Source organism: Galleria mellonella, unplaced genomic scaffold (assembly GCF_026898425.1).
Source record: "Galleria mellonella isolate WM207_F2 unplaced genomic scaffold, CSIRO_AGI_GalMel_v1 utg63, whole genome shotgun sequence".
Taxonomy (NCBI): domain Eukaryota; kingdom Metazoa; phylum Arthropoda; class Insecta; order Lepidoptera; family Pyralidae; genus Galleria; species Galleria mellonella.
In genome coordinates this window covers 5,383,841-5,400,795 of record NW_026442130.1, presented here as the reverse complement: position 1 = coordinate 5,400,795, position 16,955 = coordinate 5,383,841, and the positions used below count along the sequence as shown (strand labels likewise).

At 31.7% G+C, this 16,955-nt stretch overlaps 1 protein-coding gene across 1 annotated transcript in view; it reads right to left on the bottom strand.

Moving 5' to 3' along the window:
- LOC113521979 (ceramide transfer protein) overlaps window positions 1-16,955 on the bottom strand; it is a 43,224-nt gene that overhangs the window by 7,084 nt on the left and 19,185 nt on the right. Inside the window, exons 7-10 of the mRNA XM_026907680.3 lie at window positions 3,952-4,134; window positions 2,926-3,032; window positions 2,046-2,167; window positions 80-261 (exon numbers count right to left, since the gene is read on the bottom strand). Coding sequence (XP_026763481.1) covers window positions 80-261; window positions 2,046-2,167; window positions 2,926-3,032; window positions 3,952-4,134 — 594 coding nt within the window. The remainder of the gene's footprint in view (window positions 1-79; window positions 262-2,045; window positions 2,168-2,925; window positions 3,033-3,951; window positions 4,135-16,955) is intronic.

The following is a 16,955-nucleotide window of genomic DNA, read 5'->3' as shown; positions in this document are numbered from 1 at the left end:
TATATATATATATATATATATATATATATATATATATATATATGCATATAATAGCATCTCCTCAAAAAATTATACTAACCGGATACTCAGGGTTGGTGGTGGAATGGTTAGTAACAGCGTATGTGTGGTCATCGGATGCCCTCACGTGCGACCAGAACAGCGCGTCCCGCTGCGATGCCGGCCAGATCCGTTTGAACGTCTGGTGGAATACCATCGCGTCTGAGGATATCTCCTCTACTATGTTCATGGTCTCCAGTGTTGCTGAAATCAAAATTATAGTTATTAACTATATTTTTTTAATGAGTAAAAATGGAATGGTAACCCCACATGCGCTATCTGTATACGCGTTCGAGGCACCAGTGAGAGGAAACAAGGATGAGGATAAAAGCAGATCAGTTGACCCACCGTAAAAAATACAACAAGAAATAACCACGATGGTATCCAGAGGAATTTGGGTGGAAGTCGACCTGATTTTTTTTATGCAACTTAGAATGACAAACAAGCTGAGGTCCACCTGATGGAAAGTGGTAATAGTCGCCTATAAACATGAACAATACTATGGACATAACAGAGTATACTGTGTCGCCTATAATACCATGTGTTATCATTCTTAACTAAGGATCAGAACCAGGACTAAGTTGTAATGGCTATGTACGCAGCAATTTCACTGCCATACCTCACCCTTCATACCGAAACAGAGCCATGCAAACACAACTACTTCACGGCAGAAACACGAATGGGAGAGAGGTGCCGATAATTCAAATAAATTATGATAGTTCATATTCCTATCTTGAATAAACCCTAGAGTTTCGTGTAAAGCGTCACTGTCGTCTAACTATTATACAGTTGTAGCAATCGGTGGCACGTTAATAAAAAAAACGAATACCCACATTTTTTAAGTCAGCAATTAAATCATATCGCAGTCGATCTTGGTAAGATTAATATGCAAATAATGACAACAACGATAATCGTCTCTTGACTTAAAAAAGAACCATCAAAAACGAACTAAAATTGACGACATAATAGAGTGACATAATACCCCATCGGGTCCGACCAGATTTCTTTAGTTTAGGTGAAAGAAAACAATGGATCGACACCATTTTACGTCACCGAAATTATTATATGAATGGATCATGAATACAAAGGAACATTGTCCGGAAATGTTGACTGTCACAATTTGTAATCGTTTTATGGAACTTCCTGCATGCTTTTGTCAATGACGTCGGTACACCGATAAAGAGAAATTATAACAATGGCCTGCGATAAAAAATAAACTCGCGTTACCTAAAATTAATAAATAAAAATTCCGTAGCACCGTATTCATTCACGCTAATTTCCGACACCGATCAACCGATTTTAATGAAAATTTATAAATTGTAAACTTACATCTTTTACACTGCATTCCGATATCATTATCATAGGGGGAAAGGGATTGTTAATAATGCAGACTACCTGTTCGTGCGTTTCTTTAATTTTATATATATTTTTAGTTCCAATACAAGCAATATACTCTGTCAGGTCGACCTCCAGGTGGTCCCCCCTGGAAAATAACGTGCTGAATTCCAGGCGTATTCATCACGGTGAACTAACTGACCTGCCTTTTCATTCTCACCTATCATCCCCCACTGATGTCCCGCCAGCGTATACCGTTAGCGCAGGCGGGGATACCATACCATCATCCATTAAAAAATCATTGTCATCGTCATATCAACGTCCATTTAACCGTCCATTGCTAAACATAGGCCTTCAATAGGATTTTTAATAGTTGCCACGCTTAGCAAGGCCTGTTAGTAACCATAGTTAGGCTATGACGTTTTAAGAACGACGCTGCTGCCTGCGTTCCTGGACCATTAAATTCCCTTATTTGCCTCTTACGACACCTACGAGAAAGGAAGGGATAGCCCATTCTATTTCAGGACCACACGGCTTATATGTAATAATTACTAGTAAAGATTATGAAATATTTGTGGCCACATTCTAAGTTCATAAATGTAATGAGAATCTATTAAAATACTTAGAATTTATTATAAAAGTGAACAACTTACTCTCCCATTCAAATCTGTACCGCGGGTTGAAGAAATAATGGCACATCTCACGGGCTGACACGCCGCGGACTTTGTGCATCGCCTTCAGTGGATCCATCACCATTCCGTCCACTTCCATCTCTCTGTAAACCAAGATATTATTATGTAGCTGCTGACCACGCATATTTCTGGGTTTTATCATTTTCATCACAATTATAAAACAAAGCTTGGTCTTCATATTTTTCCTTGGGGGTAATTTTTCTAAATATTCTATAACCTTTAGGCTTACAAGTAAATTTTATTTTGTATTTATTTACTTGATATACAAAATTATGTCATCAGATAAGCGTTTTTTAAATGAAAAGCTATTGAAACTTCTTTGTAGCCATTATGTAAAGTTTAGTTTGGCCACATATATACATTTATTTTATTTATTTATTTATAAAAGACACACCAACAATATGCTCACAACAATTAAGCAGACAATGTGCAATGTTATAAAAAGTAAAAAATTGCTATTCAAAAATGCTTAAATCTAAGTTTACTTGAACAAAAACATCTCACTCCTCCCTACCAAGCTTAAGGCCATATGAATATATACATATGTTGATATTATTTTTGTTTCTATTCAAATTATTGTCTCGTCTTGTATACGTATTATATACATTTTTGCTCTTAAAAATATTATTTTTCACTGTGACCCTCTACAAAACTGACATGCAAACAGAAAAAAAATTAAAAGCTATATTGTTTTTCAATATCATAGTTTACGTATATAGTTATAAATACATCTTTCTACCTTAATATTACATCCATTCCGGTTAAAATATCCAGAATCCTTAAAGGCCTTAAAAATTTTAAAGACACTATCTACAGTTCCACAATAAAAAAATGTTCATACCTTCTATACATTCTCATGTCGCCTTCCTCCGCAAACAATTGCCAGCCAATCTCGCCGCCGACTCCTTCAAACGCGGCCTGTATCTGTTCTGTAGATATTCTGTCGATCTGTAACGTAATTGCATGCTATAAAATTCTTTTATTTTCAATGCACAATAATGAAACCGCGGCGTTCAAGTACAAGTTACAAAAAGCCGAGATGGTTAAATCGAGAGGACTTATAAATTATGTGACATCCCCAATTACAAACATAACTCATGTACAGAATTAAACTGTTAAACATCTATTTTAGTTTTGAGGGTTAATCTTCTAGACAAGTGGCCAGCCCGCAAGTGGGGTTAACATTAATCCAGATCTCATAATAATCCTATTATTGGGTAAAAATATTTAACTATCTAATCTTTACAAAGTTTCATATTTATAATACTAAAAGGATAATTACCTCAAACTGGGGATATATATATATATATATATATATATATATATATATATATATATATATTATATATATATATAGTTATATATATATATATAGTTATATATATATATATAGTTATATATATATATATATAGTTATATATATATATATAGTTATATATATATATATAGTTATATATATATATATATAGTTATATATATATATATAGTTATATATATATATATATAGTTATATATATATATATAGTTATATATATATATATATAGTTATATATATATATAGTTATATATATATATATATAGTTATATATATATATATAGTTATATATATATATATATATAGTTATATATATATATATATAGTTATATATATATATATATATAGTTATATATATCGGATCAACCCCCACGCGATCCCCCTAGATACCATCGTGATTAATACCTGATGAATTTGTTAGGATGGACCGACTGATTCAGTTTCATCATCACATTGATACGTGATAGGGGTGATCCCCTCACAGCCCCGCCAGTAGATACTGATGGAGCAGGTACAGTTACCATAATATTATCATCCATTAAAAAAAATTACCTCGGACCATAATGGATGTACAGTGAGTCTATTGTCGATTGCGGGTGGCGGCAACTCAACCTGGTCCCGAGTGTGGACGCTAGGTGGCACCACTCGGGCGCACCTCTCCTCTTCCATCTTGTCAAATCCCGTCTCGACAGCATCATAGAACTCGTCGTCAGGTAAAGTGGAATGCGGCCCTTCCTGTGAACAAACAGAAATAGTATTTATAATTTTTATTAATTTTTGTAAATAAAAATCCGTGTTATGATTACTGTAATGTCATTAAAAATGCTCACTTTTTTTTATCTATACCGTTCATATTATTATTGAAGGAACAAATAATAATCACGATACGAATGATAATAAAAAATAGATGCTTTTTCTTTTTCAATGTTTACACTCAATAAAAATTGTCTTTTTAAAAAAAATATATTAATTATTTATATTATATAATACATTAAAGATTTGTTCTTTCAAAAGTAAGTTCATAAACATAATTTGTATCTTTTATACACATATTGCATTGTATTTTTTATTTCTTATATGAGCCGTTAATTGTCCACTGCTGAACATTGGGAAGGTTAATGGCATTTTTTTTTATTAATTATATAATTAACTATATACATTCATAAAACTGAAGTAGGTTTGTTTGTAGAACAAAATCTTATATTTATAAATCCAACTGCATAGGGCAGGAATTTGATTTGTTGCAGTAAACACGAGGCCTTTATTTGATGCGTACATAACCTAGATACGTGAGCGGTATAAGGAGTACAATATGAAGAAATTCTCTTCGATTGCGTTAACATTATCTTGACGTGCATAGCGATCAGTTCGGATGAGGACTCGGGCACCGTGTTCAAGGGTAACCGATAAAGAACCGGTTCGATCGCAAGTTAAAATAATAAAATGATATAGTAGCGAGAGTAGTGAGTAGTGTGGATTGCATAATAAAATTGGAAACATGAATGGACGAAGGTGATACGTCACATTTTCTGATTTTATTTATTTATTTACACTTTAATTTACACACTAATACATAAAGAAATATGACGGTAAGCAAAGGTAGAAATGAGAGAATAACTCTACAAGAGTTCTCTTCCAGCACACCCAAAGTGGAAAGGAGTAACAATGTCAGCAGATAGAGCGGTATACAATACTCTGATACAATATGATTTATTTAAGTATAACTTGCTCAGTTCCCAAAACATGTAGTGAGCCATAGGTACATTTCACAAATGTAATAATTTCGCTATTCTACGAATGAAAGGAGGTGCTACATGCATATTAACATATCTTATGAGTATATTAAATATACTCTAAATATACCGATTTTTACTTCATAACGGTTCAACAAATCATCATGAAACAACACATACTATATGAGATAGAGAAGGATATAGGCTAGTTTTTATTCCTGTCAGTAAACATATCCCGATCACGCGCACTAAGTCGCGAGTTAAAGCTAATCGTCTATAAACTCAGATATGAATGAAGACTGTGACGCCCATAATTCACCACATACATTATCATTTCAAAAAAATGTTATGCCTTCCCAACCAAAAACTTTATATGCATTATAATAACTAATGAGTTCCGTTCCATCGAGTAAAGTTATGAACAGCGTCTTATCAACTGTGAAGGCCCCACCGGCGAACCTTACAAACATTGTACAATTAACATAAAATACTAAAATTGTAACTACATATAGGTATGACTGTATGTTATTGCCATTGTGTTAGATACGGTTCACATTACGTGACATGGATTTAATCCACACATTCTATGTGTTTGTTATAAAGTAACAATAATTGTGTGACTCCAAACTGCCATGCCAATGTCACAGTATAGTTGATAGCATCGCCTATTATTGGATATTCCAGTTTTATAGATAAAATAAACTTTATTTGCACTACACTGATATGATATGATGTAAAGTTAACATTAAAATATATGCACTCAAATTAAAAGATGTATAAATGCAACACGTAATCCTAATTGTTTAAAAATAATACCAGTCAAATGAGAGATGAATTCACACGCTGAACGTTTGATACATAAATATATAAAGATGAACTAAAATTACCTTTATTGCATTTCTCATATTGAATAGATAATTAATAGAAAATAGCATTAGTAATTGCCGAGATAAAGGTTTCTTTGTACCTTTTTGGTACTAAAAAGCAATCTCTTTCAATTTCATATTCTTCAGCCAATTCTATACAAAATGTCACCATAGAGTATTTAATCTTATCTGTACTACTTTGATCTGATTTGTGATTACCGTTGTATAATAAAAAACTTAATAATTCAAAATTTATAGTTACAAGATAATCGTACTATATTTTCTTCATTTATTAGTCCCTATTAATAAGTGGAAGATAATTTTAACCTATACTAATACTATAAAGAAGTAAAATTAGATTTTTTTGTTTGTAACGGATAAACTCAAAAAGTACTTAACCAATTTTAAAATGCTATCATCTCTATACAAAGCTACATTATCAGTAAATAACATGGGTCGTATTTTATCTAATTTATCTTTCCATCTATCTACTCGTACGAAGCCGGGGTGGGTAGATAGTGCAAGATATTTTATAAAAATCGATAGAAAAACCGTTTTATTAATTAATTATGGCAACAGACAAATAAAAATAATTGTGACTATGTAGAAATTATAAAAATAAAATTGAAAAATTTATTAAATATACATCTGAATTGACATTGATGCATGCATATAGATAGCTACCAATCGATTAATTTTTGCTATATCCAAAAGGGTTAATGTAATTTCTCTTTATAAGAACAACTCTATATTATATAAGTACATGAATTCAATAAATAAATAAAATTGAATTATTTAGTGTCACATCTACGACGACAAAATAATATTCAACGGCCTGCATCCGAGCGATCGGTCTGGTCTACAATTTTCGTAATCATGTGTAATTTTTTAGTCTGTATGATTCTATTTACTCATACAAAATTGTATATTAACGCATATACATCTATTAATATCAGTACTTATTCCTATATACGAATGGAACGTCTAAATATAAACGGGTTCAATTCAATACGTGCGTTCTGTCTGTATGTATGATACAAGGAGAACACGAAGTGTGGTTAACATCATCAGTCAAGGTACCATTGATTCGATAAACACTGGAACATTTACCGCACTGTTTCTACATTGTATTGTGTAAAGAGATAACATAATTATAACGATATGACATTTATATGTCGAGAAACAAACACTTTATCTAAATCTGAAGTGGGGACTGCTGAAAAACAAATACATACATAGGTAAGCAGTATCTATACGACCGATTATTTTATATGGTTACATATTGCCTTAGCAATAATACCTGTAAATGTCCATTATGAGCCGATTTTGATAATACTTTTTATGTACAATCAAATGTTTTATAATCAATAGGTGATAGCATGGGGGGATAGGGATTGTTAGCAATGGAGTTTGATAGCCCCATTGTTAGCAATTTGCCCTATTAGGTCGACCTCCACGTGGTTTCTCCTGGAAACCATCGTGAACAATTCTTATTGAATTCGTCACGATGGGCTAACTGACCTGCTTCATCCTCACCTATCATCCTTCACCGGTGCCCCGCCGGTGTATACCGTTAGCGCGGGTGGGGTTACCATTCCATTATCACCCATTAAAAAAAAATAGGTGATAGCTACATATTAGGTACATTAAGTTTTATATACCCGTACAAGACTCGTATACCTAGACAGCTTAAATTATCATTAGTATAAACATATTTAATGTAGTTATTTTATACTAAATACTTTCTAACCTTAGTTAAAAAATATTCTATGAACTAATAGATAATATATCCTACTAAACTTATAAATGGAAAAATTTGTTTGGAGTTCAATCACAATTAAACAGCTGAACGAGTTCGAATAAAATTTGGTAAATAGGTCACCCCTTCCTTTCCCGTGAGTGTCGTCTAGGGGAAGGGCGAGGGATGGGCAGCAGCGTCGCTATTAAAACATCTCTAAAGCCAAACTGCGGTTGCCAATCTGCCAGCCAAGCGTGATAACTACTGCTAAACCCCCCCCCAAGGGAGAGGCTTATATTCAGCAATGGGCAGTTAAAGACTGATATGATATATTGATGTGCGCGAGCAATCTCTAGTAACAGCTAGTACCTAATATCTCTTACAAACAAGAACCATGATGAATTCAACCGTGTATCTTTAACGAAAGATTTCATCAGTTTCAACTTATTAGTTACTACGTCCCTAATATAATACTGGCACAAGAAAAGGGTAGGGCCGATAGCATTACATGCTATGGTTACCCCCAGCTCGTGTTTGTCACAGGGTTGCTACGTGTTTAGTTTACTCCATAAACAGAAAATGTAAAATAATGTTTGAAATTAAACACAAAATGTAAAGCAACGGATTTTCGTAGACTTTCAAGCATGTTTGTTAAATATCGTCGAATATCGAATTATGTTGAAAACCATAATATTACTTAATTAATTATTAGTTGTCAAAGTATATTACTTAGTTAAATTAGTAGTACTATAATTTCAATTGAGAAATCAATAAAATTTAAATTACATCAAATATAATCATAACAATATAATTTATTATAAACTGTGATCAATTTAAAAATAGAATGCTTGGCTCTGTTCTAACGGATTAAATGAAAATTAAGACTAAATAATTTAAAATTGACCTTAAATTCCACGTGAACAGAATCGTGAACGACAGTCATTTGAAAATAACCATCATTGGGACCAAAAAATTTACCATAGACCCAAGAATAACCATTTTACTAACAACTTTATTTGTCATGACTTTTTCCCGCAACTTCGTACGCATAAATTTCAGAAGTAGGAAGCTAATGAAATAAATTACTTTTAGATGGCGTATCAAAATAAAACATGTGCCAGATTTTAAATTAGACCTTTAGGAAGACAACTATGAAAACCGCGTGAAAATTCGATGAAGTAGTTTTTGCGTGATACCTGAACTAACCTACAAACAATTTAAAGGGCAGAAACAAAAATAAAAAAAAATTGTTTTAGTAGTGTTGATCTTATTAAAAAATCCCTGGTATAAATTTTTCTTAAATATATCCCATATACTAGCAACATCCACTTACAATTTTATTACATTAATATTATTTAAGTAATGACCTATTATCATTTTCAATTCATCTATACTCGTAATTATCATCTACATTTATTTTAACTAATGGTCGCCCAGTGATCGAAATTCGACTATAATTAATTTAAATGATAACTTTGAACATCATTAAAGTTCTATTGTCAAAGTCTTTCCTATACATATATAATGTGTTTGACATTCAGTATGTCAAATACACGGTAGTGTATGAAATGTATTTTTATGCATAATTTTAAATAAATATCAACATTCTGCACTCCTCCATATAAACTATAAGTATGCGAAATTTCATACTCCTCCGTCCGCGCAATTTTCGTAAAAAGAGTTACAAAGTTTTTGATTCACGTATGAATATAATGATTAATAATACTTCTACTTACTATTGCGAAAAACTTACTGTGACAAACTATTTGGAAACCCTAAAATGTTGACCTATATCGCGGAGACAATGAAGTCACCACACCTCTATCAGGCTACGACCTCGAAACTAGAATAATTACCAAAGGCGAAAACTATTGTGGTTTTCGTAAACACAAAAATTTGACTACACTGCTTATATAAAGCATTGTATTTTAACACAGACCTCCTTCACCTTTCATCGTCTTTATAAATAACTAGCTTTCACCCGCGACTTCGTTCGCGTGGTAGGTATATGTTTACTGGCCGGAATAAAAAACCTTCTTCATCCCATCATTATCATATAGTACGTGTATATTAATTTGACAGTAATTGGTGTTTGATATTAACGGTTGAACCGTTAAGTAGTTATAAGGTAACTAACTCACTTCCATATTAATAATTTTATTAAAGATAAATACTACTTAAAATATTACAAAGTGCTATCTATCAAGCAAAGCCTATACTTATTGGTACTTTTCAACTGACTTCAAAAAGACAGGATTTTCTCAATTCGGTTATACTCGTATTATTTTCTGTTTTTTACCTCATAACTCCGTCAGTTATAGACCGATTTGGATAATTCTTCTTTTATCTGAAAGGAAACTTTTATATTGGTCCTATAATAGTTTTATCCAAATCGATTCAGTAGTTTAGTTTTTAAGTCAAGATAAAAACTGGTTTTACCACAATCGAAGTAGGTTTTTTTTATGGAATACAATCTAAAATCATTTTTAAATCATATAAAGAACATACTCGTATACACAGGCATATTCATACGTACAAATGTTTGTATTGGACAAGGATCAAACCCGTAACAATCAATAAGTGAGATAATACGTTAAACCGCTACACCGCTAAGGTTGTCATCTTTAATGCTTTATTTAACTTGACACCGACTAAATTGTATGAGTTCATTTACTCTATTTGAAAGACAGCATCTATTATGGGCATATACCGGTAGAACTATTGTATGTTATAATTACGCGCAAATAATGAGCTGTGTAAATGCTTGCTCTGTTTACGACTCAGATAAAATCATGTGACAAGATACTGAAAATACAAATGGAGTGTAAAATTGTATTTGAACATCGAATAAAAAAAAAATAATTTGATATATAAATTTTAAAGCAAAAGTTGGTAGATTATTCATATGCCCGCAAGCTCCATCTTCGATCTCGTTTGCACTTCTCATCAAGTGGGATCAAGATGAATCGTAGGACTCTTTAATAAAACAATCCCAATCAAAGTCGAATAATTTTTACACAACCAAAAATTTCTTAAACAATTAATTTATCCTGTAATAGAACATTATTATTACACAGTATGATAAGTATACAAAACTCTCATCGTATCTCGTATTTCAAATCATAACATTAATTCGAATGATTAACGTAGACAGTCTAAACGTAATGTCAAGGCCGGTTACGCGAATAAATTCATTTCATAAACAGTCAAGTCGTTACTTTTTCAGGAATACGATTAAAGCGACCATTTGCATTGAGTTTTTGTTAGAAGTTTATGTCTGACTTTAATAGACGAATTCGCCATGACCTTGATACAAATCCAATGATACTATTATATTTCAATATTCCACCTGTACGCAGAAACGAAATACGAAAAAGATTTAACGAAAGATAGTTATTTTTTTTAATGAATAATAGTGGAATGGTAATCGCGTCAGCGTTATTAATATACACTGACGAGATACCAGTGAGTGATAATAGATGAGGATAAAAACAAATCAGTTGGGTAGTGGTAACGAATTAAAAAAAAAATTAACCAGCTTCCAGGGGGAACTGCGTGAACAGAGACAACAATATACCCTGGCATGTTGACATGTTCCAATTCCTTGCCCTTACAAAAGGTAGTAGAGTAGATGAGAAAGAGACTAAGGTACCTCGAATAAAAATAAATAAAACAGAAAATACTACATCAGACAAATACATAAAAATGTATGGAAGAACGTAGACATGAAGGTTGTTTGGGACAACATAAAATACTTGCATAATACAAAATTACTTCGCGACAACTCAAAATGGTAGCCAGACAAATTACAGACGTAGGTAGGTATTTTTAAGGCCATGCGAAACAGAAGGGTAGACTGACATGGGTGTGTCGGTAATGACATGGCGATGCCACTTTCCAAGCTGACGTCACCCACGACGCTCCCTATAAAGAAGCCGTCGCATATGAAATATAGTAATCCCGACGTCAAATAGTCGTCTATTTTTGGCGTGGTAGGTGCGTTCTGATTTATTTGTAGACGCATTTCCATCAAATATTTCTATGATGAATTACTATAAAACTCACCTGATAGTAAAACTACTATGCGACTCGAATTATAACATGCTACAGAGTAATTTAAAAATGTTTTTCAGTAACAAAGATCAATCAATATGGACAAATAATTAAAGATTTTTTCCACAATTAAAGACTACTTCAATGTCAAAATTAGTACGGGATCAACAGAGAAGTCAACTCTGTCTATTGCCAAAGGATGAACTGTTTAAAATTGACAAACACCGTTTAATACTCACACAAAAATAAAGTTCAATTGAAGTCTTATATTTTTTTTTGAGGCGTGAAGTTACTGGGTACAGAGGATTAACACCTTAGTCCTCAGGAATGGCAACGCATGGGGGTATCATGGACGAAACAGTATACTCTGTTATGTCCATGGTACTGCTCATGTCTATAGGCGACGGTTACCACTTTCCATCAGGTGGGCCGTCAGCTTGTTTGCCATTCTAAGTTGTATAAAAAAATATAATTTTTTTTTGAGATTGCTTAAAAATTAATATTCGTAAACACAGGTTCTAAAAGACGATCTGGAAAAGTTATAGATCAATTAATTATATCAAGAGAAGTATTACCATTTATAAAGTACTTTCTAATACCTTTTAAATTTATTCGCCTCTTACGACAACCACGAGACTGGAAGGATGACTTATTCTACGTTAGGACCACACGACAGGTTATATACTACTTCCGCAAAATTTACTTTTGATTCTATCTAACCAAGGCTGCTCGTAAATATAATTAACACATGGTACGAACAGACGTAGACACAAAAGCGGCTTTGTTCTATGGATCAAGCTGGGAATCAGCACATCAAAGCCGGTGACGTCATCGAGACAACGACTACGGAATAGAAACATTTACCTATTAGTGTAACTGATTCATATACAGCGAATAACTTTTAACAAACTAACATTGTAATATTGCCATTCCACAATCGTGATGAAGTCATCAAAAGTCATAAAAGTCAAATCGTACACAAGCGAAATCACGCACTGGGCTAATAATAAAATTAAAAATGTTATTCTGCAAAAACGCAAATGTAATAGTATATATAATTCACCTGAGGTAGCTATGAGTACAAAATTAACACAGTACTAACACAGGAGTAAACCCGTAAACCTGATCAATTGCAAAAATAATAATCAAAATCGATTCAAAATAGACAAAGCAAAAAAATGCAATATGTAAAAAAACCAAATTAATTGATAACTCCTCCTTTTTAAATTATTTTTTCAATAGTTCTTCACAAAATGTTACCATCAAACCATTATACAAGTTGATCTATGTGATGTAGACTAGAGACGGTTAATTCAAATTGCTAAAGCAGTACCAAACTGATAAATACATAAGGACAATATAAAATTCACAATGTTCTAGTATAGTAGGTATGAACAATATTTTAGATAGTGCATACTGAAACCTCTGTCTCATTAGAATTCACAATATAATTCTAGATATTGATTTAATTAAACGATTTCAATACTTATTTACCCTTATCACATAATTAGTGTTCCACAAAAAATAACATACTTCAATTGTGGCAATACTAGTTATTTTGATGTAATAACTAAACTATTGAACCGATTTTGATAGTATTTCTATGGGACCAATCTACAAGCATATTCTTCCAAATAAAAAAATCTAAATTGATTTACAACTGACGGAGTTTATTATTAGAAATTACAACCATATTGACAAGCTCCTTTTTTAAGGTGATTGAAAATTAAATTTGTTTTGCCACATCTTCGCGCCTTAAGGACTCAATAAATAGTCATAAAAGGCATAGATATAAATAGCGTTTAGCATGAAGAAAGACAGCCCACTCTTACATACATGTATCGCGTACAAACTCGTGGTTACAGCTAACACGTGTAATGAAAAAGTCACTAAATAGCAAAATGAAGTGTAACACTTCATATTACATTACATTTCGTTATATAAACGTAATGTAATGTAAAAATAACAATGGCAGTATACGCACCAAAGCACATCGTGTGATGACCACAGACACCTCAATACCATACGGCCACAAAAAGCTTAATTCGGGGCAGGGGAAATGTATCGAAAGGTTAGGTGACGTCATACCGACATTTATTGGCGTCATCATAGGGTTGTCACTTCCCTTATTGAACTGTGACTTTACGTTGCAGGCTATTTGAGAATTAAAACCACAACGGCTGAATGCGGGTTTTGTTTATCATCGATTTACTACGATCGCTATCAAGCGTATTGAAATGATTTGACAAAGCTCTCAATATTATTTATAAAATTGTTATATTCTATTCGAATAAATAAATAAAAATGGCTATTCATTAAATACTATAAAAGAGTATAAATATTAACTTTTTCGTAAATACGATATAACTAGATATTGTACATAGAATACATATAAAAAGAAAAAACATAGAATTCACCTAAACCAATATAAACGGACATAACCATGAACATGTTTAATACTAGAAAGTGATTAAAAATAGCCAAGTATCAAACTTGTTTTTGATAAATTTCTAATGTTCAAATTGCAATTGATTAGTAATTTTAGAACAACAAAATAATTTTAGGAGTAGGTAGATGAAGTTATCTACGATAGAGCCTATAGAAACTTGTTAATGACTTCAGTTTATGAGTGACAACATTTTAGATCCAGATAGCGAGTCTCAAAATAGACGTCTACTTCAAAATAAAATCATATGTAAACATAGATAAGAAAGTAATTAATGATGCTAGTTATGATGTAAGTGCTCGTATGTACCTCAAATTTTATTTCCTGCATCCAATACTTTGTTTTATTATGCCTAACAATATTATTTGGGAAAAATGCACAAGCAAAGCTTAAATGTAATCTTTGAGGGAAACAACAAACAGTTTTCATATATTTGAAATGCACATACACAGATGAGCAAAATTTATTAATTATAATGGTATCCGACCGAATAGTAACATCACATATTACAAATTTCGTCAAAAATAAAGAATTCATAATTGAGATAAAGAAAAATAACTCTTCATTTTAACTAATTAGTACTCAGTTATAACCTGACTACCAATCTACTGTAGCACGCGAACTATAATGGAATGACTAAATTTTAACAAAGCCACCAAGTTCGATAACACTGCATGTGAAGTAATACAATTATACCTTTAATTTAACACTATATGCTAGTAGTACATGGACTGCTTAACATAACTTAATTAAAATGTTACTATAATGGGAGCTTAACAATCTGGTCACTATAGAAACAGACAATATTTTATAACATACATAAAGAAAGAAATTTCGTCTGACTCATATACCGACAAATAAACAAAATTTGATCTCTTTATTCAGTAGCTCGATTCACATATATGCTATGGACGTGATTTTCAATTTTATTTGGAAGATCACATCATATTACTGTAAATAAATACTTTGTAAATTTTGTTCCTAATTTTACAATTTTATAAAGTAAATAAAAGTATTTTTAGTTAATCCAAGCTATATAGTGTGAATGAAAAACATACAATCTAGAAATTTCTGTTGGCACTTTTATTATACACTAGCAATATCTACCGACCTTGCTCACATGAATCATGTGTATATGTTAATCTAAAATATGATTCAACTACAATTTATTCCCAGTTCTTATTTTTATGGTTTGGGCCAACCGGTATATTATATCTATATCTCACGTTACCAACATGTATTGTAGTATACACGTTGGCCCCAACATTGCCTCATGTCATGTAGAGCCAGGACTATAATAAATTCAAGCCAACTCTAATTTCCCTTTCACGAACTCCGACAAAGTTGATGGATGATAATTTGTAATAACCCAACAGCAAACAACATACCCTATGTTTACAGTTTGATAATTTCTATAGAGTTAGGATTTATTAGAATATTCCTATATAATCGTGTTATATACTTCAATGAATCAATCAATCAAATCGAAGTAGATTGATATCTATTTTATACTAATAAACAAAATTTATTCAGACATGATGTACCTACGTATAGACATTATTTCTTTGTTAGTTAAAAAATGTACTAATATTTTAATGTCTCTATATTACAAACTACATCAATACCTGTTTTTTTTAAAGAAAAAGATATGTTTAAATCTACTGTTTCTATGTATTTATTTACCTACACCACTACAACAATCAGGGGGAACTTAAGTGTTCATTTGGAATTACAGTTATGAGCATATGCAGATATATCTAATCTATAGTAATAATAAAACTATTTGAGAAATTTTATCTCCATTTTTACCCATATCATGCACGGTATAAAAAACAATATGGAGAAACTAAAATGTAGATATAAATATAATTCAAACTAAATACATTAAATATATTAAAATGTATAAGTATTTATTTACTATTTGATACGAATCTCGGAAATATTCGCCCCATTTTATATACCTACATGAAACGTATAATGCCCAGTTCCACTGCGTTAGCATCTAAAATCGATAGTCTTCGATTTCGAACGCCCGAGTCACGCAATTTCACACTTTCTACGTTTGAATGAATTTATCTGAATTAATTATTAATAGACATGTAGAAAATCGAACATACGAAAAACTTTTTCACATACCTTGTATATAACCTGTTCTCTATAATTTAAGTCTACGCCCTATAAATGGTAAGTATAAATTCCTATATTTATTAAATAATTATAGCATTATAAATTGGTCGCAGTCAATTCCTATTTACGTTATCATAATATTTGCAGGTGGTTAGAAAGGTATTTTGTAATGAAATATGGAGGAAACCTATGTATGTATATTTAATAATTAATAATGGAAGATTGAAGATAAAAAATATGAAATACTAATAACATCATCTATTATTGACCTATATACCTAGACAAACTAGCTGTAACCAACGGTTTCATGCACGTAGATCTGTATATAAAGTATCCTATATGTTAAGATATAATCTACCCGTACACTAAATTTCATTCGTTACTTCATTCAGTACTTTTGCGTAAAAAAGAAATTAATACCCATTCATGCTTAGAAACTTTCACATTTATAAATAGGTCATCAAACACTAATACAGCAAAGAACACGAACTCATTAATGCAACGATGTTAATTTTATAAAAAAAACCTTCTACTTCTAGACAAAGCACATTTCATAATATTATAAGGCATAATAAGGATAGTATAAAACAACG